The 22,964-nt window shown below is 42.0% G+C and overlaps 1 protein-coding gene across 10 annotated transcripts in view; it reads left to right on the forward strand.

The window, feature by feature from the left end:
* RBMS1 (RNA binding motif single stranded interacting protein 1) overlaps positions 1-22,964 on the forward strand; it is a 490,465-nt gene that overhangs the window by 403,611 nt on the left and 63,890 nt on the right. For all 10 annotated transcript variants that reach the window (XM_077447594.1, XM_077447596.1, XM_077447593.1 and 7 more), the window contains exon 4: positions 9,460-9,551. In XM_077447594.1, the coding sequence (XP_077303720.1) occupies positions 9,460-9,551 (92 nt within the window). The remainder of the gene's footprint in view (positions 1-9,459; positions 9,552-22,964) is intronic.

Below are 22,964 nucleotides of genomic sequence, written 5' to 3' on the forward strand. Positions count from 1 at the left end.
GGTGGGACACGGGGAACTCTACATGCTAAGGCGTCATGTTCCCTGCTATTTATGTCAATAGCGATCCCTCCTGCTAGTTTGAAAGGGGAGATGGCATCCCTGGGCCAGGAATGGAATTCAATCAGATGACTGATTTCACTGTTCACCCATGAGTAAGCAGCTAGAGACTTCACTGAGGGTCACTGCAATGCTGGCTAGCGGTAGAGAAATCATTAGTTAGGTCTGATAAGCTGTTGGGCTCTGCATAAAGTCTAAGGCGCTTAAAGGGTCAGTCCATCCAAAACTGGAATACATTTTTTTTTTTTTTTTGGCAGAAGATGGATTATTTAACCAACTGACAGTTGTACATTTATCCTTTTTTTTTATTTTTTTTTTTTTATGTTGGGTAGTGGCGTCTGCTCATCGCACAGCATTGTGTAGTGCTGCGTAAAAAATGTAGACCTGCTGTATTTTTTTTTATTGCAGAAACCACGTTGCACCTCAACACATCATTGGGATGTGAATAAGACAAATGGAAAACAATTATTTCTATGTGTCCTTGTGTTGCGCTTGCACTGATCTGTATAGTGCACTTAACAGGCCCAAATCTAAAGCAGGCCAGACATGGATCTTGGTCAGTCCCTGCTGAGATTCGATTCTTGAATGGGCAGGCTGATTGTACCCAAGTTGATCCTTTGATCTTTTTAGGGTGCACCAGCCTGTCAGATTTTCTTTTTATTTTTTTTTTTTTATTTTTTTTTTTTACATAAGCGGCTATAGTCGCTAGCAGTAATCATTGTGGGATGCCGGAGACGTCCATGCCTTTTTTTATATGGGCATATGCCCATATTTAGTCAAATGTTGACCAAACATGGGCATGTCTATAAAAGATCACTGATGTCACCAGCAATTCCTTTTGTTTATATGTGCCGACAGGTGGGGACTTTAACCATCAAACTAACCTATCTCACTCCTAACCCGGAATGTGAGCCCCCTAACCCCTTACCAAACTCGTACCAATGTAATGATTGTCTTGGAATGTAACTAAAAGCTCAATATTTTATTTTCTGATGGTTGCAGCCCTATGCTGAGAAATAATGGTGCAGACATTTACTAAAAACAATGATCTAGATCAGTAATGTGCAACTTATTTTTCCCCCAATTCTGAGATATTTTAGCTTCAAGCAGGAGTCCGCGTTTTTTTTTTTTTTTTTTTTTTTAAAAGCCAGCAGCTACAAATACTGCAGCTGCTGACTTTTAAAATGGTGACACTTACCCGCCCAGCGCGCCCGCGATGTCGGCACCCCAAGCCGATCTCTCGATCGTCTCTCGGGTGCTGCCGCCGCCATCTTGGGTATGGGAATCAGGAAGTGGAGCCTTTCGGCTTCATTTCCCGGGTTCCCTACTGCGCATGCGCGAGTCGCGCTGCGCCATAAGGATGGACCCGCTGCCTCTGGGATCTGTGTTTCCCAGCAGGCAGCGGGGGACTTTCGGAAAGGGGCGTAGATCTACGCCCCTTTCCGCAGAGAGCTATCCCGGAAGTGGGTGCAGATACCTGTACTGTACAGGTACCTGCACCCGCCTCCCCCCTGAAAGGTGCCAATTGTGGCGCCGGAGGGGGGGAGGATTCCAATGAGCGGAAGGTCCACTTTAGGGTGGACCTCCGCTTTCTTTTTCAGGTCCCGGCACTCCTTCATCAACTTGCCACCACTCTGCAGCTTACCAAGTTTAGTTCTAAGCCCCATGGATATACTTGGTTATGTCAACTGGATTGCAGAGTGGTACACTTAAGAGAAGGTTGGGATTCCATTTTTGCAGGTGACGTGTTTTTATTTTTTTAATTTTTTTTTTTTTTGGAGGACATGGAGGTAAAGACGTCATTGCATCCACGACGCACCAGTGCAGCGATCGTGCATTCTTAACCAGCAATGTCAAGCGTTTCGCTTTCTGCACAGCAGCGGATACCTTTCTTTTATGCGCATATTGTGTTATTGGAAGCTCTTTTACATCAAGGATCTGTAATTTTCGATTTAGTGGTCCTTTAAATAAGTGCTTTAATTGTCCTTGTCTGCCTCTTGATGCTGAGTACAGGCGAGGTCTATGTGTAGGAAAAAAGCGTTCAGCTTTTTTCCACTTTACAGTGGGAATCAATACCTTTCCACACTGGGCTGAGTGGAAGCAAGCCGCTGGTATCGTTCTTGCCAGCTTTGGCTTCCTTCTTCCATTCCTTTCCATAAAGACAGAACTCTGATTCAAATTTTATATGTTGGCTATTTTTATGATGCTGTGTAGAATATCTACTGCCTACAATAGAGTTATAGGTCTGCTGAAGTGGATCTGTCATTTTGTATTTCACGTAATGCTGCTGTATGTAGCACTGACATAAGTCTTTGTTCATGCCTCTGTGGCTTGGTGTGCAACAATGCACGACAAAAGAAATTGCGCTGACTGTGGGGCCTGTTCACACATGCAACACGCTTTCACGCTACTTGGGGGGGGAGGAATCTTAAGGTGCAGGTGTTTCTTTTTGTGCATTTCTAGCACCATAGATGTCATTGTTCATGTGTTTTTAGCAAATTTTTATTTAAACTAAGTCTTCTCCTAGCAATATCCACTGTAAACACATAGGACGATGTAACTGAGCAGGTCACACCATACTTGATACAGAAGAACTAATACAAATGGTGAGGGCAAGGACATTTCTGTACAGTCCCAGTAATGACCATTACACGGATCACTGCAAGTGTAAGGGGGGGGCCTGCGAGGACATTACCCATGAGGTTTATTCGGAATGGGATATAGAAATTTCTTCACACTTTCTATGAACTGTGCGGTAGTAGCTTTGACTGCTGCCAAAATATTTGGCATAGCAGACCTGCTCAGATGGCAAAACTGCACAATACAACACAGAACCAGTGAAATGCAAGGAGGAGGATGCCTAATGATGTTGCAGCAGATATTGCTTGTCATTGGTCAACCAAAAAAAAAAAAACATGAAAAGTGCATTACACGCATCAGAAATGCACATTGACGTGCTACAAAAAAGTGCTAGTGTAAAATGCAGAAATCATGCAAACAGAGGCCAAAGGTAAATAAGGGTTCCAGAGGTCACCACTGTTCAGTTCCCCACTCTATATACTGGAGGAAACCTATATGCAAAATTCAAAAATGTACTGAAACCACAAATACATTTCCAAAGCCACTCTCTATTAAAAGCTATTTGGAAATCCATGTGCAAACATGTCGTTGAGCAGGCCCCGCATCTAGCAGCATTCTATTATTCTAATGCCCACATGTACACGCTACCACCACAAGAGCTGCTGGTATGTTGCCCAGGTCTTCCCCCACTTTTTGCTCCACAGTCAGGTGCAAGATTCATACAGCCAGGTGCATGCTCGCTTCTGCTCATTACTCCAATGACCCGTCTATGGGTTTTGTTTTATTGGAGAACTTGGATAGGGAAGGGAATTTAGCGTGATACTTCCAAATTGAACTATTCACACCGAGGACTTCCTTTCCTAGCGAAACTTTGCTGACATCCTTGCAGAAAGCAGATAGACTTCTTCACTGCAGCAGCAAACTGATTGCAGAATTGAGCAATATCCCTTAGTAAAGTAGTGGGCAGTTCTGGACATGGCTCTAGGAACACTAGCCAGGGTTCTGTGTGGACCCTCAGCTGACTTGGTGCACAAGAGGGGATAACAGTCTAGGGTTCCTTGGGTGTCTGTACTCACAAGGCTCCTGAAGCACCACCTATAGCCTCCCCTTTCCGTGATATGAGACCAGATGCACGTTAGGCTCTTCCTCTGTCCGCTATGGTAGGACCAGGGCCAGCCACAGACTTCAGGCACTCGCTACCATGCCACCTCAGGTGGGTGACCCGAGTGCCTAGGCAGCGCCCTTTCCTCCAGTTTGGTGCAATCCTCCTGCTTTGGAAGACAAAGAGCCCATGTGCTCCTGGAATATAAATGCAGATACCAACATGCGTAAGGGCAGCTCCTCTTGTAATTGGCCAGGCTGTATGAACCTTCATGCTCCCATCTGCATGGTTTCTGCCTATCATCCAGCACTTTCCATAGTTGCTAAGGTACAGTGACACTCAAGACAACATGAGCAGCAACAGAGCACACAGGCTACACAGATTACAGCTATGTTAAGCAGATAACAATTAAGTTTACCTAGCTGTTCCTCTAAGAGCAACCAAAAACTATAATACGCTCATTCTAGCACCTACCTGTACCTACGTGTGTGTGTATGTATGATATACTTTTATTTTTTATGTCATAATGTAGAATATAAGATTTCCTATCATTTGAGCCCAGTCTTGCCACAAAAAGTTAATCCAGCTCTGAGCAATCATCTTTTATTGTTCAGTGAGATAAATCTTGACAAACGGAGAAAAACTTTGTCAAATCCTCCCCCTTGCTGTGAGTGACAGGTGATTTACATATCTTGTGGACTAGCTTAAGAGACATGCATTATTTAATTCCCTCCCACTCCTTTCTTCTGCTGCTCAGCAAGGATTGACTGTTTCACACCTCAGCATGATTTGGCGATTTCAGCGTAAGAAATACACAGGAGAAAATGCATGTTAATGGGAGTGTAGAGGTGGCCGGGGAGTCTACTGATATCACGACTCCACCCACTGAGCCCTGGAAAACTGACCCACCCACAAAATCTGCAGTTTTTCGGGTCTCATAGCAGACAGAGGGGAGACATTTGACAGATAAGTATACAGGAGGCATGTATATCCTTCTAGATCAGTGGTCATCAACCCTGTCCTTAGGGCCCACTAACAGGCCAGGTTTGCAAGATAACTGAAATACATCACAGGTGATATCATTTGCTGCTCAGTGATTTGCAGTATTCTAGTCTGCATCTCGCCAAGGTAGTACATAAAACCTGACCTGTTCATGGGCCCTGAGGACATGATTGATGACCACTGTTCTAGATAACCAATATAGCAGTAGTTTAGAAAGGATGAGTGGGTTTACATCCACTTTAAGTTTTCATGGAATTCCTCTTTTCCTGTTTTGGCTATGGGAAAGGAAGTGAGGGGAAATCTCCAAAATGGGACACTGATAATGGGGGGGGGGGGGGGGAGGAGGAGGGGGAGGAATATCTGACCTGGGATATAACACTCCCTTACTCCTAAAATAAAGAAAATACTTTTGCCTCTAGTTCTACTTTAACTACTGAAAGTCTGCAGCAGGGCACTACAAGCAGTTTCAGAGCAGTTGTGGTGCAGTCCCATACAATTGCATGGGTTGAGTTTTTGGTTCTGCCTGTCAAAGGTCCACATTACCTGGGTGGTGCTAATATATTCACATGTATCAAATTCAGAAAACTGAAACCAGTACAGCAGTAAGGGGGCAATTTCTGCAGAGGGCAAGACGGCAGTAAAACCAGTTGGGATAGCACTCTGCCCCCATCCACTTATAACTGTAAGGTGGAGCCAGAAATTATACTAGGTGGCATTCTAATTAAACCCGTATTCACTTTGATAAACTGCAACAGACTGCGTCCCTCTGCAAAATTAATATGCAACAGCAATGTACAAACGCAGCTGTTCAACGTACAACAGTCTGTTAAAGGACAGCTGACACCTCTGGTTCTGGTCTTCCTTCTGCAGTAAATTTTATGTTTAATTAGAATCCTCCTCTGCACTGAGATATATTGCAGCATGTCCACTTTCGGAGGGGAATATTCAATATTAAGCCGCAGCTCCAGCCAGCCATACAGAGTTGGCTGCTGTCCTTGGAACAGACAAGTAATTGGCACTACAGCTTTAATTGACCATGTCAGCACCAATCCTGCAATTATTCCTGACAGTGCCTCCGCCGTGGCATAGCTTGGTCACATACATAGGCGCTCATTATGGTTGTTAGTGCTCCAAATTAGCGCACTGGCTCTCTCCCTTTCCGAGCAGTTTTAACCATTTGTGTGACAGATGTGGATGACCCACTTGCCTGTGCAACTTTGTTTTTCGGGTAAGTTAAAGGGTCATTTGAATGAAAACCATTTTTTTTTCTTATTTTTATTGGTGGACTCTGGATAGTTGAATCTCTCGCTGACTTTTTATATTTTCTAGAGTAGTGTTCTTTGTCCAGCAGAGTGTTCATGTCTACCAATGCCTGCCTTGGAGACTCAATCCTCCAGCTGCAGTCATTGTAGTTTAGCACGACAAGATGCTAACAAATGAGAGAAGTTCAACAGGGAGATCAGGATGGTGATAATAATCGCAGCAGGTTGGGGATTCTGAGAAGTCAGGTGAAGAGGTCTCACTGTTTGAAGCCCCATGAGGTATTAGAAGCCAGTAAATAATTCAGCCTGAGTATGTTCTGAAAAGCAAAATGTCAGGTTTGATTGGGCTGACTTTTTAAAGAATACTGTGCGTGTGATAAAGAATTGTTTTTTTTTTTTTTTTTTTTTTTCCGATTTGATTTGAACCCACAAGAAAAGTCGCCCCCTTGTCTTCTCCCCCCTGCCCACCTCCAGGTCTCCTCCCATGCTTCCACCTCCCCAGTGCTGCCCCTTTTTGATAATCCTTGAAATACAAAAAAGGGGGTTGGGGGGGGAGATTGGGATTTTACATGAACCTCCCTTGGGTTCAATGAACACTTGACAAAAAAAAATTCACATAACTTTATTTGACGTAATTTTTATACAGTTTAAGAGCGGGTTCATTCTTTTAAAAGAAATATAACAAGCTGGCTTGTCCAGAATGCTGCTATCCTGGGCTTGAGATCTGTTTTATAGCCAATGCTTTTCACAGGCTGGACGCCTCCCTGCCAGCCTGTGATTGGACAGTGATATGCCATCCCTGTGATCCTGCCAGACTTTTGCTTGCCAGCTCATATGAACAGCAACACTACTACTTTGCTCCATCTGTTGCCCCTTCCTCTCCCAGTCTGAGTGAGCGTGGCAATACAGTGGTTTACAAGAGACTGATCCCAAGTCTAAATTGGGGACATAAACTAGCTGTATTTAAGATTACATTTATTTATCATTTTGATTAAACCTGTTCCAACAAAGCCATTGCTGTATTAAAGATGAAATCTCCATAAGTTAAAATGCTTGTTGAAACCCAGTGCATTTGGTTTTTGAGCTTGCATTGACGTTGTGCCGTCCAACACTGCTGTTCACAAGGAGACAAATACTATGAGATCTGAATGTTGGGTACATGGAGAAGGTGGTAAACCGAGAGCCCAGACAAGCCCCTCCTCTGCTAGTGGTCAGGACAGAAGATGGCGTACATAAGTAGAGCAAGTACAGGGAAGCGATTAGGCCAAGGTGACGGGATCCCAGAGCATGTGAGCAAGACTTGCAGGGATCCCAAGTCTCTTTATTGAAGAGAGTCTAGAGCAGTGTTTCTCTAGCTTTTTTTCAGTCAAGGCGCCCTCTAAAATTATGGACAGTTTTGAGGCACCCTTTAAAATTCTGGACAGCCTCGGTGTCCCATTTTTAAAATGTAAAAAGCTATTCTAAAAGTTTTACATAATGCATCAACAGCCACACACGTAGGACACCCAACGGAGTGTTTTTATTCTTCCAAATCAAACACACTTTTGCACACTGGTACTGACTAGTATTCCAGTGTTTCTCTTCTTTCTCAGTTTTCCTCCATCACTCAGCTACTGTGACCCCAGTGCTGATGGACGGGGAGAATCAATCAAGGAGCCTGTGCCGACGACTGACACCCTCCTTTTCAACTGATGTCATTGGCTGTTAGGACGCCTGTTGCTAGAAGGTCATAATGGTGCTCAATAAAAACCTGTGGCTTTATGTAAATAAGACAAGCTTGAGCCATCTTCTGGCTTGTATACAATTTTTGGGCAATTTTTAGGCATTTTGCCAAGGCACCCCTGAAGAAACCTTTAAGGGAGCCTGGACACCCTGGTTGAAAAGGCTAGTCTAGAGCAGTGTTTCTCAACTCCGGTCCTCAAGGCACCCCCAACGGGTCATGTTTTCAGGATTTCTTTAAAACGGCTGTGGTAATTACTAAGACCGTAAAACTGATCATTTCACCTGTGCAAAATAATGGAAAGTCTGAAAACCTGACCCATTGGCAACTGGAGTTGAGAATCACTGGTCTTGGACTACTAGCTAACTGCTTGTGGTGTTGTGGATGATGGTGCTCTGGAGAAAGTGCTGTTCTATACAAAAACACAAGCTCACAACAGAGCCCAGCTACTGCTCTAGTCTTGCTCAGATAACTGTCCCTAGACCTGCTATTCTAGGGTAGAAGTCTCCAGTGCACAATAATTCACAGCAACACAAGCCACCAACTAGTACTGTAGTCTCTTTAGAATAGCTGGCACATGGATCTGGGTTAAGGCTTCGCCATCCTCCTTGCGCAGGTCTAGAAGATTAGATGCATTAGAGAGCTGTAAATGTTAATAGGGTGGGCAGTGTCTGTAGCTCCCCCTATAGGAACTCCTATAAATTGGGCTTCAGCTTTGGGTGGAGCTACAGCCAGCACAAACAAAAGGTAACTGCAAACCCTTGCATTGTGCACTGGGTTCCCTAGTGGAGTCAACAGATATTTTGAAATACTGGTGATACTACTTAAGTGGAATTCCAGGCTATAATCTACTCTTAAACCTGCTCTCACTCCTACCCAACGCCTATTCAAACTACCTGTAGAAGAAAGATACTTTCCTATTCTGGGGGCGCTTCAGTACAGTGATGATACTGGCTTCAAGCAGCGTCTTCAGGGAAGAGGCTAACAATCAATGCTCCATAGTAAGCTAATGGGTAACGTCACCACTCGGGCCTTTCATCTGTTGTCAGCAAGCTCTCCTATCCCCTGAATCTGGCTGCTGGGGAGATCACGTGCCTGGACTGGAATTCCTTGAGCACAGACAAGCATAAGCATCTTCCTTCTGTAGGGTAGTTGGAATACAGAGTTAGAAGGGGTGAAAGCAAGTTTAACTATATAGTTATATCCGGAAATTCCAGTTTCGTTGATTTCATCTTTTTCTACGTTAAAGTGGAACTAAACCCATCTATCCTTTTCAGCCAAGGAAGCTGCCATCTTGGCCTCGATTTTGATATTCAGCTGCAATGATGCTGCATATGTGACCAGCCATTTGATGGTTTGGCAGCACAAGCAAATGTGACCCTTACATTCCCGGACATGCCAGGAATGTAATGTTTTTTTTTTTTTTTTTTTTTGTTTTTTAAACAGTTGAATTGATGGGCTTATTTCCACTTTAAGTGCAAAGCTGGGTCTTAGGCTCATGTTTATGATATTTCAGAAAGTTAGGAGCTTTGCACTTACAGCTTTTTATGTGTGAAGAACTTTTGAAACTAACAAAACATATTAGTTGTAGCTTCTTTCATGTCATATCCTTCTTTCCAGACCAGCAAATCACTTTTGCCATCTCTTCTGTTCGCCGAGTATGATGTTTTAGCAGTCTGTGTGCACAAGCTGCTTTCTTTGATATGTGTATAAATTGTCATGTTTATGATCTGCAGGTTATGGATTTGTAGACTTTGACAGCCCGGCAGCTGCTCAGAAAGCGGTCTCAGCTCTGAAGGCGACTGGAGTCCAAGCACAGATGGCAAAGGTACCTATCAATAATCGCTGAGATCTTTCCAGGCTGGGAGGAGTCGGGGGATAAAATTTCCTTCTGTTCACATGTGTTTCATTGTCTCTTGTTCTCGATTTACCGTGATCTGATTAAGTTAAAGATGGCTTCCATTTGTTTGGACTAGAATTTCTATCAATCACGGCAGCAGAGACACAATGGGCTTGGATTTATCCAAATTGCGAAAGAAAAAAATAAAATAAATTGGTATTGGCTATGCCAACCAATCGGAATGCAGCTTTCTTTTCATTTATTTTTTTTGTTTTCCCGCTCCTGTTTCTGACCAGATGCTAAGCACGCCAGCTGTATGCCATTCTAAAAATCAGTCCCAGTTGCTGGGTTCTGCCTTTTTGAGTCCAATCCACTAGACAAATGTAACAAATGTTACCTTTTTATATACATTGCGTGTGTCAGAAAAGCCAGAGAATGTAATTCTTCTTCTTCTTCTTCTTCTTTCTTCTTCTTTCTTCTTCTTTCTTCTTCTTTCTTCTTCTTTCTTCTTCTTTCTTCTTCTTTCTTCTTCTTTCTTCTTCTTTCTTCTTTCTTCTTCTCCTTCTCCTTCTTCTTCTTCTTCTTTCTTCTTTCTTCTTTCTTCTTTCTTCTTTCTTCTTTCTTCTTTCTTCTTTCTTCTTTCTTCTTTCTTCTTTCTTCTTTCTTCTTTCTTCTTCTTTCTTCTTCTTCCTCCTTTCTCCTTCCTCCTTCCTCCTTTCTCCTTTCTCCTTCTTCTCCTTCTCCTTCTTCTCCTTCTCCTTCTTCTCCTTCTCCTTCTCCTTCTTCTCCTCCTCCTCCTCCTCCTCCTCGCTAGGCGTATACACGTGGACTCACAGAAGTGGGTCTTTGTTCATGGGGGCCACATATATGCACAGCGTGCTGCTAGCAGAGACATTGCAGTCACCAACTACTCTGGGTCTTAAAGTAACGATTGGGAACCATGAAGACTGACTCCTGACCACCGTGATTGGCTATCATCATAATCGGTCACTGTACAGCCTGCCCCTGTTTTTGTTAAAAAAAAAATATATATATATATATATATATATATATATTCGGTCTTACCATTTGCCACCAAACAAAATCCCTGTTTGGTATTATTCACCTGGAATCACTATGCCCTTGCAATATCTACTGTACAGGCTAGGTCTACACTAGTGTGGGCCATGCATTTGCTCAGGCACTGCAGCCTATTTATTTGAGTGGGCTGCTGTGCCCGCATTTCGTGCAGGAAAAAGATGAAGTCACCTTTAAAAAAAAAAAAAAAAAAAAAAAACCTGCAGCCGCAGGGAAACGCGGCATGGTTAAAAAGACCATGTGGTACCCGCAAAAGAGCTGCCGGCTGACATGCGGTGGTTCCATTCAGACTGCGAACAGTGCAATTTGGCTGCGAGTGGTGAACAGGTTAGATTCCTGCACCTTCAAAGTTGCAAAAAAATGTGTTCTGGTGTTTAAGGTTTTGTCATGAAAGGGTTAAGAGGCATATTTATTTATTTTTTTTTATTTCCCCAGCATTCCCTTCCATTTTTTTTTTCCAGTCCGTTCAGAGCTAGGAGCGTGCACATTGGCACCCTCGGTCCCTTCAGAGCGAAGCTCATGCACATTGGCACCCTCGGTCCGTTCAGAGCTAGGAGCGTGCACATCAGCACCCTCGGTCTGTTCAGAATTACAAGCCATCAACCATAGTGGCTGATGGTAGTTGTAGTCTGTTCATTCACAGGAAACTGTGAATGAATGACATGGCTGTGTGGGTGGAGTACCGCACTGTTTTTTTGAATTGTGACAGTGGATGCTGGGAGAGGATCCTCTGCCCACTGTCACACTGAGGCTGCAGGAGCTGCAATAGGTGAGCTTCACTTTTATTATATTGTGCTCAAAGTGTTAAACATTCCCCAGTAAACTATTTGGTAAAATGATTACCCTAGAAATTGTGGTTTACAATTTGAAGGCCTCGTGCAAGTTTTTTTGCAATGGCGTTTTTTAGCATTTTTATTTTATTTTTGTAATGGGATCGAATACGTTAAATGCTGGTGAGCCACATTTTTGAGCGTTTCTTTTTTTGGGCATTTTGTCATTGCATTTTTACAGCTGAAAAACGCTCAGATCCCACTAGTTTTAGGGTTTGTTTTTTATAACCAAAAAACGCCTGGACACATAGGATAACCTGCTGGAGAGTTTATTAACTGTAGAAAAAAACATCTAAAGCCAAAAGCAGCAGCTCTAAAAACTTCCAAAAACAATCCAGTGCGCATGAGTCCTAAATGCTGCTGTTTTCTCAGTGCTGCTTCCCCGAACTTCTGTTCTTCACAGGGAAGTGTTAACAGTGAGCAGTGCTGTCTCGTTTGGAGAAGGGAAGATAGAGGCGCAGGGGCTGTCTTGCCATCCTAGGCTAGAGGACTGTTTCTATTGGTGCACACAGTGTACTGTAGGGAGAGGCTCCGCCCTGAAACCAAACACTTGGGGTAGTAGTCATGGCACCAGTTTAAACCATGACAAAGGCAAGGATTAAAAGATAAAGAAGTTGCATTCGCCTTAGCCACTTAAGATCCAACCTATAGCAGTTTTACTGCTACAGGGCTGCACCTCTGCATCGGATCATGTGTGATTTTTATTTTATATAATATATCTCTCTCTATCTCTCTCTATCTCTCTCTATCTCTCTCTATCTCTCTCTATCTCTCTCTATCTCTCTCTATCTCTCTCTATCTCTCTCTATCTCTCTCTATCTCTCTCTATCTCTCTCTATCTCTCTCTATCTCTCTCTATCTCTCTCTATCTCTCTCTATCTCTCTCTATCTCTCTCTATCTCTCTCTATCTCTCTCTATCTCTCTCTATCTCTCTCTATCTCTCTCTATCTCTCTCTATCTCTCTCTATCTCTCTCTATCTCTCTCTATCTCTCTCTATCTCTCTCTATCTCTCTCTATCTCTCTATGTATCTCTATCTCACACATTTTTCCAGGTAGGGAGCACAGCAGAATTCAAAGCGGGGAATAAATTCAATCTCTTCCCATAGTAAAAGCACCTCCCACATTATAGTAAACCGCTTGTTAGGCACACAATTAATCCCAGATGTTAACCCCTTCCCAGCCAGTGTCATTAGTACAGTGACTGCATATTTTTAGTACTGATCACTATTGGTTTCACTGGGCCCCAAATCGTGTCAAAATGTCTGCAATATTGCAGTCCCGCTATGATGCTTGATCGCTGCCATTGCTAGTAACAAATAAAAATATCCCATAGTTTGTAGACGCTATAACTTTTGCACAAACCAATCAATATACGCTTATTAGTATTTTTTTTACCAAAAAATGTGTAGTGGAATACATATTTGCATAAATTTTGAGAAAATTGAATTTTTTTTTTATTTTTTTTTCAGTTCTTTATCAGCTATGTTTTATAACAGTAAAAAAAAAACTTTTTCAAAAGTCAGTGTAGTGCAAAAAATAAAAACCAGAGGTAATCAAATTCCACCAAAAGAAAGCTTTATTTGTGGGGGGAGGGGGACCATTTTTACAGTACTGTATGGAGTGACACGACCCTGCAATTGTCAGGTAAGTGCCGTATCACAGAATATGGCCTGGTAGTGAAAGGAGGTAGATCTTCCGGAGGAGAGCAGTTCTCCTGCTCTGCTCCTTCACGCTCACTGGAGAGCTGGGATGTGGTTGTCGCTGCTTCTCAGCGGCTCGCTGAGAGGCTGAGACTGCCATCAGTCCAGGCACCTGGCGGATCCAGACCTCCTGAAGTCGGGATGATGCGGTGCCTGGACTGATCTTGGTGACATCAGCAGAGCGGACTTCAGACCGCTCTCTGCTGGAAATAGGTCACAGGAGTGCAAAACGAATTGCACTTCTGTGACCCATAGGAGAAATTTTAATTTTTTATTTTTATCTTATTTTTTATAGATAGACGGTAAGGGTTAGATCCTCTGATATTGCCATGTGTGACTCTTCTGGGGCAAATCCCTTCCTCAACAGGGACACAAACACATTTTTAGTAGAGCGGATTGATTAGACATTCTGGCAATGGTTTTATTGTTGCCTGTACCTTCCTGTCCCAGTGACCATCACTCCCCCATTGCTTATGCAGGTGTTACAGATTATAGTAAGTGTGGGAAAATCTCCCTAATGGGGTCATGGGAGAAATAAAACCTGACAGTTTTAACTGTACTCTGTCCAAAATGATAAAACAAGTGACCGTAGTTGGGCTTCAGTCTTGTTCTACCGTCCGTAGAAAGTCTTCTTCACTTAAAGATAAACCATCTTCGAGAACGTTTAGCTTTTGAAGTGAAGTCACAATCTGTGTTGCAGCATTCTCTGATGGGTCACAAACTGTTAACCGCATATCAGACGCATCCATGGGGAGAGGCCAAGCCCATGGAAAAGGGAACCATATGTATAAAACTGGAAGCCGAAGCTTAGACATCTATAAACATTAATAGGGAATCTGTGCAGATGTGAGCTTTGCATTCAACATATTACAGCATACAACATCCTGGAGATTTACACCCTCCACCTGGGTATTATAAATCAGGGCTTGGTGTGCTTGGATGTCAGCCTAGCCGATGTAAGAAAGCAGACTGAAGCGGCAGTGTGTTGAATGAATACACATGCCAAGCTGTCCATCTGCAAGGCACGGTGCAAGCCAGAGAAGATCTATAACGCTTCCATATGCAGCTCTATGTGATCTATTGCTGATTTGCTCATCTGTCTGTTCCTCTAATGGCAGAAAACATATGGAAGAAGCCGGTTGTGTAATTCTCTGGTGTTGTATATCTTAAACATGGTTTAGTGGGAGCCGCCACATTGCACATATTTGGTAATATTTCCACAACAATGCCTAGCAACCGGGGCCTCCATGTTTAAAATCTTTGTGTAGATCAGGGGTCTCAAACTGGCAGCCCTCCAGCTGTTGTGAAAACTACAGTTCCCATTGATCCTTTGCCTGTGGGAGACATTTTTGTAACTGTCAACCTTGCAATGCTTCATGGGACTTGTAGTTTGGCAACAGCTGGAGGGCCAACAGTTTGACCCCTGGTGTAGACCATCTATATTAAGTGACAGAAAGCTTTGCTACACAAGATGTGGGGAATTATGTTGCGCAAATCTGCTCTATACCAGTCTATACCACAAGGCAAGGCGGGACAACTAAGAATGAATGGACCTTCAAAAATGAGTTGGTATGTAGCTTTTTGTGCTGTTGAGTGAAAGCAGCTCAGGTTACTGATGTTACAAATGCCAACAGACGTCTGGCATAGTAATTGACAACTGATGGAAGGCCTCCACTTTTCCCTGTGATTTCACCGAAGGGCCACATATGGGGGGGTATTTATCCAAACTGGAGTAGTCAGAATCTGGAGCAGGTATGAATGACAACCAATCGCCAACTTGTTCAGCTAGAAACATTTTACACATGTGGCAAGAACTGCTGCTCCTTTAAAAGTGCCAGGCCTGTTTTTAGAGACCTTTGACAAGCAGCAAGGAGTCTAGATCAACAGCAAGTGCCCACACATTCTGTCCTGGAGAGCTGACCATTTAAATCGTTAGTTATTTCTTTCTTAGTCCTTTAAAGAACAATGTCAATTTTTTTTTTTTTCAATTTACTTACTGTGCTTTCACATAAGTCCCTACCTTCGAGGAGCTGGCAATCTATGGACCCCATCACGCATGCGTACATACACAAAATAGAGTGCGTTTAGACCGGAGCTAATTAACCTACCAGCATGTACCCAGACCACGCAAGCACAGGGAGAATATGCACACTCAATGCAGATGATTAGTTTGGGCTTTTAATTTAAAGTATAGCTTGACTACCCCTTCAAAACTGTTCAATACTGCTTAAAAAGTCATAAAAAGAAAATGGATTAAAGCAGTGTTCCAGCCAGGAAAAAACAAATACTGTAGCTGCTGACTTTTAATATATGGACACTTACCTGTTCAGAGAGCCTGCAATGTCGGTACCCCAGATTTTCGGATTGGCTGTTGGGTGCTGCCACCATTCCTTTTAAGTGGAACTGGCAGTGAAGCTTTTTGGCTTCACAACTGGTTCCCTACGGCGCATGCGCAAAGCACGCTGCACTTTCTAATTGGCCCTGCAGCATTGGAAGGAGGAGAGGGCCAAACATCCGAGGCTGTGATTCCATCTCCTGGAAGTGGGAAACTGAACCTGTCAAAGGTACCCTCACCCACAAAAGGTGCCTAATGTGGCATTGGGCGAGCAGGTCAGCGGGCTTTTAACTTTTGGGTCGAATTCTGCTTTAAATTTAATGGATCATACTTTTCCATATATGACATTTTAGTTATAAGTAGGCAAGAGCCAAGTCAACTGCTGTTTTTTTTTTTTTTTTTTTTTTTTTTTTTTGAGCATTTCAGCAACGTCTCTGCCACAGTTTGGCCCTCTGGATGCTGAAGTAGGGGTGTTCTGACTGATCCCACTCCCCCCCTTTTTTTTATTTTTTTTATTCCATATTAAAAATTCACCAGGCAGTGGTGTCTCCTTTAAACATTGGCAGAAGTACAAAACTCATAAGTGGAGTGCCAAAAAAGAATTCAACTAGAACTAAAGGCAAACCGTTTTTTTGGGCTAAAGGGAGTGTTGCAACCCCTGTCAGTTTTTATCAGTGTCCCATTGGGTAGATTTCCCCTTCCTGTCCAATAGCCAAAACGGGAAGTTACAAGAAATCCCTTCAAAGTGAGAAAATCTGGTTGACACCAGGGTCACCAGATGTAGTGTTCCTATTGGAAAATTTCCCATCTATACTTACCTGGGAATAACCCCCAAATGTTTTACTGTATTTTTTTTTTTTTTTCACGTTCGATGATAATGGTAAACAGGACAAATGGAGAGAGTGAATCTCCCTAACGGGGACACAAATGGCAATGAAAACCTGACAGGTGTTCTAAACCTTTTCCGCTCTATCCACAAAAAACAAAAAACTTCGTACTTTACCAAAATGGGAACATTTAATTTGGCATGGACTGATATAGAAGCACAGCAATGCCTTCATAGAACATAAAATGGGTATGTCTCATTGCATCACAAATCCTCTAAAATAGGAGGATTATTTCATACATTTAGGATACTGTTTTGGATCCATGCCAATCATTCCGTTGCCCCATTGCCCAAATGTACATCCAGAATGGCTGGTTTATAGTAGAGATAAAGCCTCATTATACAGCCATTCATTCCCAATGTCATACAGCTGTTTCAAGTTTGTTGGCTATCATAAAACAACAATATGATGAGGTGGGACAAAAAGAATTAAGTGCTCCACTGAACCAGTGTGAAGCCCAGCAGAGCCTTTTTAGAACAGAACGTATATACAGGTTTCATTTCACCCCATAGCTCAAAAATAAGAGGATTGTTGTACATTGTAGGATAGTGGGTGCAGCCCTGCAAACCTTTCCTTTATGCTCCATCTGTACATCTAAAACCAATAAACAGATCTTATCTTGATGATATGCACTTTGTTTTTTATTATGAGGGCTGCAATCTGCGGCTTAGAGGACTGTCCACAACCGGATCAGTATTTCCAAGTCTATGTTGGCTGGTCATTCCTACTATTCACACAGGAAAGCTGGTGTGTTTTCAGAAACTTTTGACATTTTTACAGTGTGGAGGCTGGGGGAGACATTTTTTTTTTTTTCTGATTGCCAAAAATGCATTAAAATGTTTTTTTTAAATTGCACAAATGTTATGGATTAAAAACGCCAAATGATAGAATAATGGGACTTTTCAGGTTCTAGTAAAGGATTTGCAACGCGTACAACAAAATGTTTAGTAAAAGGTGCTCATTATAATCAATTAAAATGCATGATAAAAAATCTCAGAATTAATGTAAAAAAAAAAAAAAAAAACTGAAATAAAGGCAGGATCCTAGACTCGTACATGGATTACCAGTTAACCATGCATAAATTGAACAAAGTTTCCACAGACCATACCTTCAAATAGCCCAAGGTTTGGCTTGACCTTATCATATATAAAGTGACAATTTGGCCTTTCCTTTTGAAAGAGAACGGTTCTACCCATGGGGCAGTGATGTGATCTAACTGACTCGTTTCTCATTCTGCACAGCCTGCCTTATCTAGAAGCTGTGGAAATGGTCTAAATGTCTAGAACTGAAAGTTTGTCCTGCAATGGAATATCCAGAGCCCAAGTCCTGCCAGTAAGGGAATAAATCGGCAATGGATAAACCCCCTCCAATACCAAAGAACCCAGAAAAACATTCCTAAGAGGCCGCTGGTGTAGACTGGCATTCTGAATATAAATAAATAAATACTCTGATCATTCAGATACAGTAATCCTTGCTATAGAACAAACTACGGAAAGGTTTAGAGGAGAGTCCACACACTCCCCCACATCCCCTATGGTGGTGGAAAGACTCCTAGTCTTGAGTTTTATGGGTTTTATATATATATATATATATATATATATATATATATATATATATATATATATATATATATATATATATATATATATATATATATATATATATATATATATATATATATATATATATATATATATATATATATATATAAGCTGGGGAAGACTTCTTTTTTTTTTTTTTGTTCCCCCCCCCCCCCATTCTTGCTGGGCAGCACACTGGGGCATCATTTGTAGCCAAATGGACTTAAAACCTGATATCTGCTTTTCATGACATTCATCTTTTTCAATTGTTAGAACTGGTGCAGTGGCATCATTTCAGTAATGAATTTCTGGGGAAAAAAAAGTTGCTTGATTTTTTATTTCTGCAGAAAATTAGTCAGATGTTAATTAGTTCTGCAGTTGCTTGCCTCTGGAGTATTATGATTCAGTACCGCTGACACAGGAAGGGCAGATTATTCGAGTCATGGAAATGAAGATGTAGTTAATGGTTTACTAGTGGTTTATGAATATTAAGTGGGTCTGTCTAGAATCATAGCATCCTGGATTGTCACATAATTTAGTGTACTAGTTCTTGCCAAGGCAGTCGGTGCTAGCATTGTTTATGAAATGGTTACCCACCTACTCCTACATTCCTATTTTTAGATCCTAAATGGGACAGACATCCAGAAAATGCGTGGTTTTTAAATATGGATGTACAGGGTTATGTGAACAAATGACAGATGTTAATGTCTTAATTTGAAAGTGTTTGGAGATATGTCAACTGCATACATTTGTTTTTGTTCATTTTTAATTTGCAGAGTATCTCAGTCACTGTAACCGTTATCATCTTTAAAGCACATAGCACTTATATCACATCCTACTTCTGCACATTTTGAAAGGACGCATGTGCTCCAATTAGTTTTTAAATACCGGTAGATGGTATATTTTCCTTGAAGGCAGTCATGTTCGTGCTAGATGTGAATCTCATTGACATTTATTTGCTGTTTTTGGAGGCTTTTTTTTTACATTGACAATAAAATGGATGATTTAATGGAAGTGCAGCTTATTGGATCCTATTTGTTACTACTGCATATAGCTGGAAAAGCGTAGCTGGCACATCCAGAGATGGAGGGGATGGTTAAGCAGACCCATCTAGATTGGCAGTGCATTATATATATATATATATATATATATATATATATATATATATATATATATATATATATATATATATATATATATATATATTATTATATTCTCTCTCTTGATCTATCTCATGCATTCATACTCAACTCAACGATGATGTCTGATGCTCTCGAAAGGTTTTTTTTTTTTTCCCCCATAGAATCTTCTTGGTACAGTCAGGTCACCAGGGCTTTCCTCAACCCTCCCAAATTGTTTGGCTTGTGACTGGCAAAAATACATTCACATAGCCAACTTGTACAGGAGCCAATTAACTTGGTATAGGTGGTAGGTTAATAGTCTACCAGTAGGTCTAAGCCACTGTGCTACCCGTATCTGCTTATTTCATCATTTTCAAATTTTTTTTGATTGCCTTTATTATTCACAAAATAGTTACATCAAAATAGTTACATCAAAATAAAGTGGTGCACTAACCCCCCTTGAGGCTACCATTAGGTGCCCTTCATTCTTGGCCCCTTCACACAAAACCTAGATATTTTAGGTGTCTTGAGAGCTCTCCTTTTTAAAGTAGTCTGCTTCTTTAATGGAGCTTTTTATTTTCTAGATTGTGCTGAATTGACTATTAAGCACAGACATGACGTAATGTGAATTTAGTTATGTCTGGAGAAGCGGCAGACCATCGCAGCTTGCGATACCAACACGAGTATCAGATAACGAATGATGGTAGAGCCCGGCTCTCCGTAGAGACTGCTGGTATGCGCCATCATAAATAAGTCAACAGATGCACATGCACAAAGCCGCTTATTATTATACACCGTGTGGAGCTTCAAAAGAACCTCTTCAAAGTAATTGTCTGATAAACAACTGAAAAGAAGAAGAAAAAACTTGTTCCAGCACAGCACCTTTTCAAGTATAAAAGTCCCATTATTTTAGGACTACAAATGAGTGTTATGGAACAATTTGTCAGAGATCACAGCTTAGCTGCATTCTCTGCAATGTCTTCACAAGGAACTTTTCAATTAGTAGACCACCTATTGTGATCTGCATTGTACTTGAACTCCTGCGACCTGGGAGAGGACAATGTCATGGGTACTTGGCTCAGAAGAGGGCCTTACCGGTTCCAGGCCTTGGAGCAGATGTCACCATTGTCTCCTTTCATTGGGCCACTGTAATATTTCTGCTCCTATGATGGTTATTGCAAGGGTGTCTATGCATGAGAGAAGCCTCCAGAGATGCCCTAACCTATATCATGAAAGGTGTGAAAGATGATATTCTGGTCCTTTTTTTTTTGGCTGGAACTTTACCGAGCTAAACGGAATGGCTTTAAAAGCAGCTAGGGTGGATCTTTTTAAGATATTTTTTTTTTCTATCCAACAAACGCATCACTGGAGGAGTCTACAACTTTTCAAAATAAAGAGAACTACTACAAAAATTATTTTCTAACTAATATGTTTGTTAATCTGGTCATCCAAAACTGAGGTTTTAGTTGCAAGTATATGCTGAACTTTGAATCACCTGGCCATTGCTTGCATCTTCCAGGAATTTTGAGTTCCCAGCTCCAGGCACCTGTCACAGCTGAGCCATCACAAGTAAAGTCCTCTTTCGGCAGTTTCTTTTTACCAAAAAAGTACTACACCCACCCCCCTTCCTCAGCACAGTAGGAAGACCTGAACTGTGTGGTGATTAAGGAAAATTTTGAGTTCTACAGGTGGACTAATGCCTGGTACATGTATGTTTTTATTTCATTCAACCCTATGTGCTGAACCAAAAAAAGGAGCTTGCTCTACTATGTGATGTTAGTACAGACATGTGCTTTTGTCACCCCCCCCTCCACCCCCCCGAATCACCTGGCCGTTACTTGCATCTTCCAGGAATCTTGAGTTCCCAGCTCCAGGATCCAGGCACCCCACCAACCAGAACACACCAGTCAGCGCTTAACTCTTGGCTGCAAGTGCTGACCAAATGCTGATTGGCTGCCGGTTTTCCAGCATGCCTGTTCGACGGTCGTAAGATCTGCTTCTGTTGGACAAGGAGCTGTACACATGGGCCGAATGTCGGACCTTTCTACTGTACCGGCTGATTTTGGCCAATATCAGCATGTCTATGGGGCTTCAGACTCACCATACATGTTGCAATCTGACCATGCAGTGTCTGTAATCAACTTTTAGATTAAACCAAACTAGATGGCCCTACTTAAATTGGAGCTCCAGGCTCCTGCAGGAAAAAAATAAGTCAGCAGCTACAAATACTATAGCTGCTGACTTTTAAAGAGGAAGTAAACCCTGATGAGTTTACTTCCTCTTTCATTCCCTGCAAAGCATAATGGACTACTATGCATCGCATAGTAGCCCATTATGTGTCACTTACCTGACACAGGAGCCAGCGAAGTCACCGCTGTCCCCTGTAGTCCACCGCATCCATCTTCTCAGTGGGTCTCGCAGCTCCGCCGCTGTCATTCCACGAAGCCACAATGACGTGAATCCCACGCACGGGAGCCGAGACGTGCGGCATTGCACGGCATCTTCGTTATAGAGGTTGCCATGCTCAGTGCGCCTGCGCGCCGCTGTCTACGGCGCATGCGCCGTAGACAGCGGTGCCCGTCTTCGGGCAAATATCTCCTAAACCGTATAGGTTTGGGAGATATTTCTTGGACCTACAGGTAAGCCTTAATCTAGGCTTACCTGTAGGTCAAAGTGGTTTGTAAGGGTTTACAACCACTTTAATAATGGGACACTTACATGTCCAGGAATCCAGTGGTGTCTTCACCCAAACTGTTTTTTCAATCAGCTATTGGCTGCTGCGGCAAACTCAGCCAATAGTGGGAGCTGGTACCTGTGGAGATTTCATGGTCAGATTTAGTGTGGAATATATTTGTTTTGAAAAATGTATGCAAGAGAACGGTATGAAGGATTAAGAGCTTGATCTGTATCCTTATAAAAACTGTAACACGTGGTATGGAATGACAAGAAGGTAATGCAAGAAACCATGAACTTGGTTTCATGATCCGATTTAATATAGTTGGGTCAGCTTTGGCCCAATGAACGTTGGACTTAAAATTGCACTTTGGCGTCCTTTTTTTTTTTTTTTTTTTTTTTAGCTCCCTCACTGCTGGAAGCCTATTCTGAAAGAATACGAAAAAACCCATAAGCCGCGCTAAATAGATACCAAGGCAAATACAACCAACTATTTGTGCAATGATATAAAGGTAAATGTTGAAATAAATATTAATAAATACAACCAACTACTTGTGCAAAATAAACAAACAAATATTGTATAGAGTATAGCAACCCTATATGTGTATATGCATATACGTGATACAAAACATATAAGTATTAGGATTCCTGATCTCAAAAACCCACAAATGCTGATGGGCACATATAATGGGAATCAGTAACACACACCTATTGTAAAATATATACACCCAATGTGTGAACAAAGAGTCCGTATAAGAACAAAAAAGGGGGGTAGCGTAAGGCCCAGTAAGGGTCCTCTGAGTAAACACCACACTCTTCCTGGAAATCCAAATGTGGGAGCAGTTATATTCAATCCACCACCAACACACGATAAGATTTACTGCTTACCAGATATGAGTGACCCCCCACTACAGAGGGTCGCACGGGGCTTAATAGGAATGGACGTCACTTCCAACCACAAGATAAAAGAGGTTCCTCGATGTCTTCCTGGATTCACTCTTTTAGGAACTCTTGGGTAGAGAACTCACTCCCGGACACTCAACTCAGTAGTCCAAACAGACTCAGAGTCAGGGACATCAAAGCCATAGGGGAAAGATAAAACTCAAAATAGTGTAAAACCCTTTTTATTTTAAAATTAAAAATATAAAAATACACTTACAAGCGTATAAAAAAGGAAAGCGCCTTAAGTCCGTGGC

The sequence above is a fragment of the Lithobates pipiens genome, unplaced genomic scaffold, assembly GCF_037356315.1.
Source record: "Lithobates pipiens isolate NorthernLeopardFrog02 unplaced genomic scaffold, aLitPip1_a1.2 Scaffold_22, whole genome shotgun sequence".
Lineage (NCBI taxonomy): Eukaryota > Metazoa > Chordata > Amphibia > Anura > Ranidae > Lithobates > Lithobates pipiens.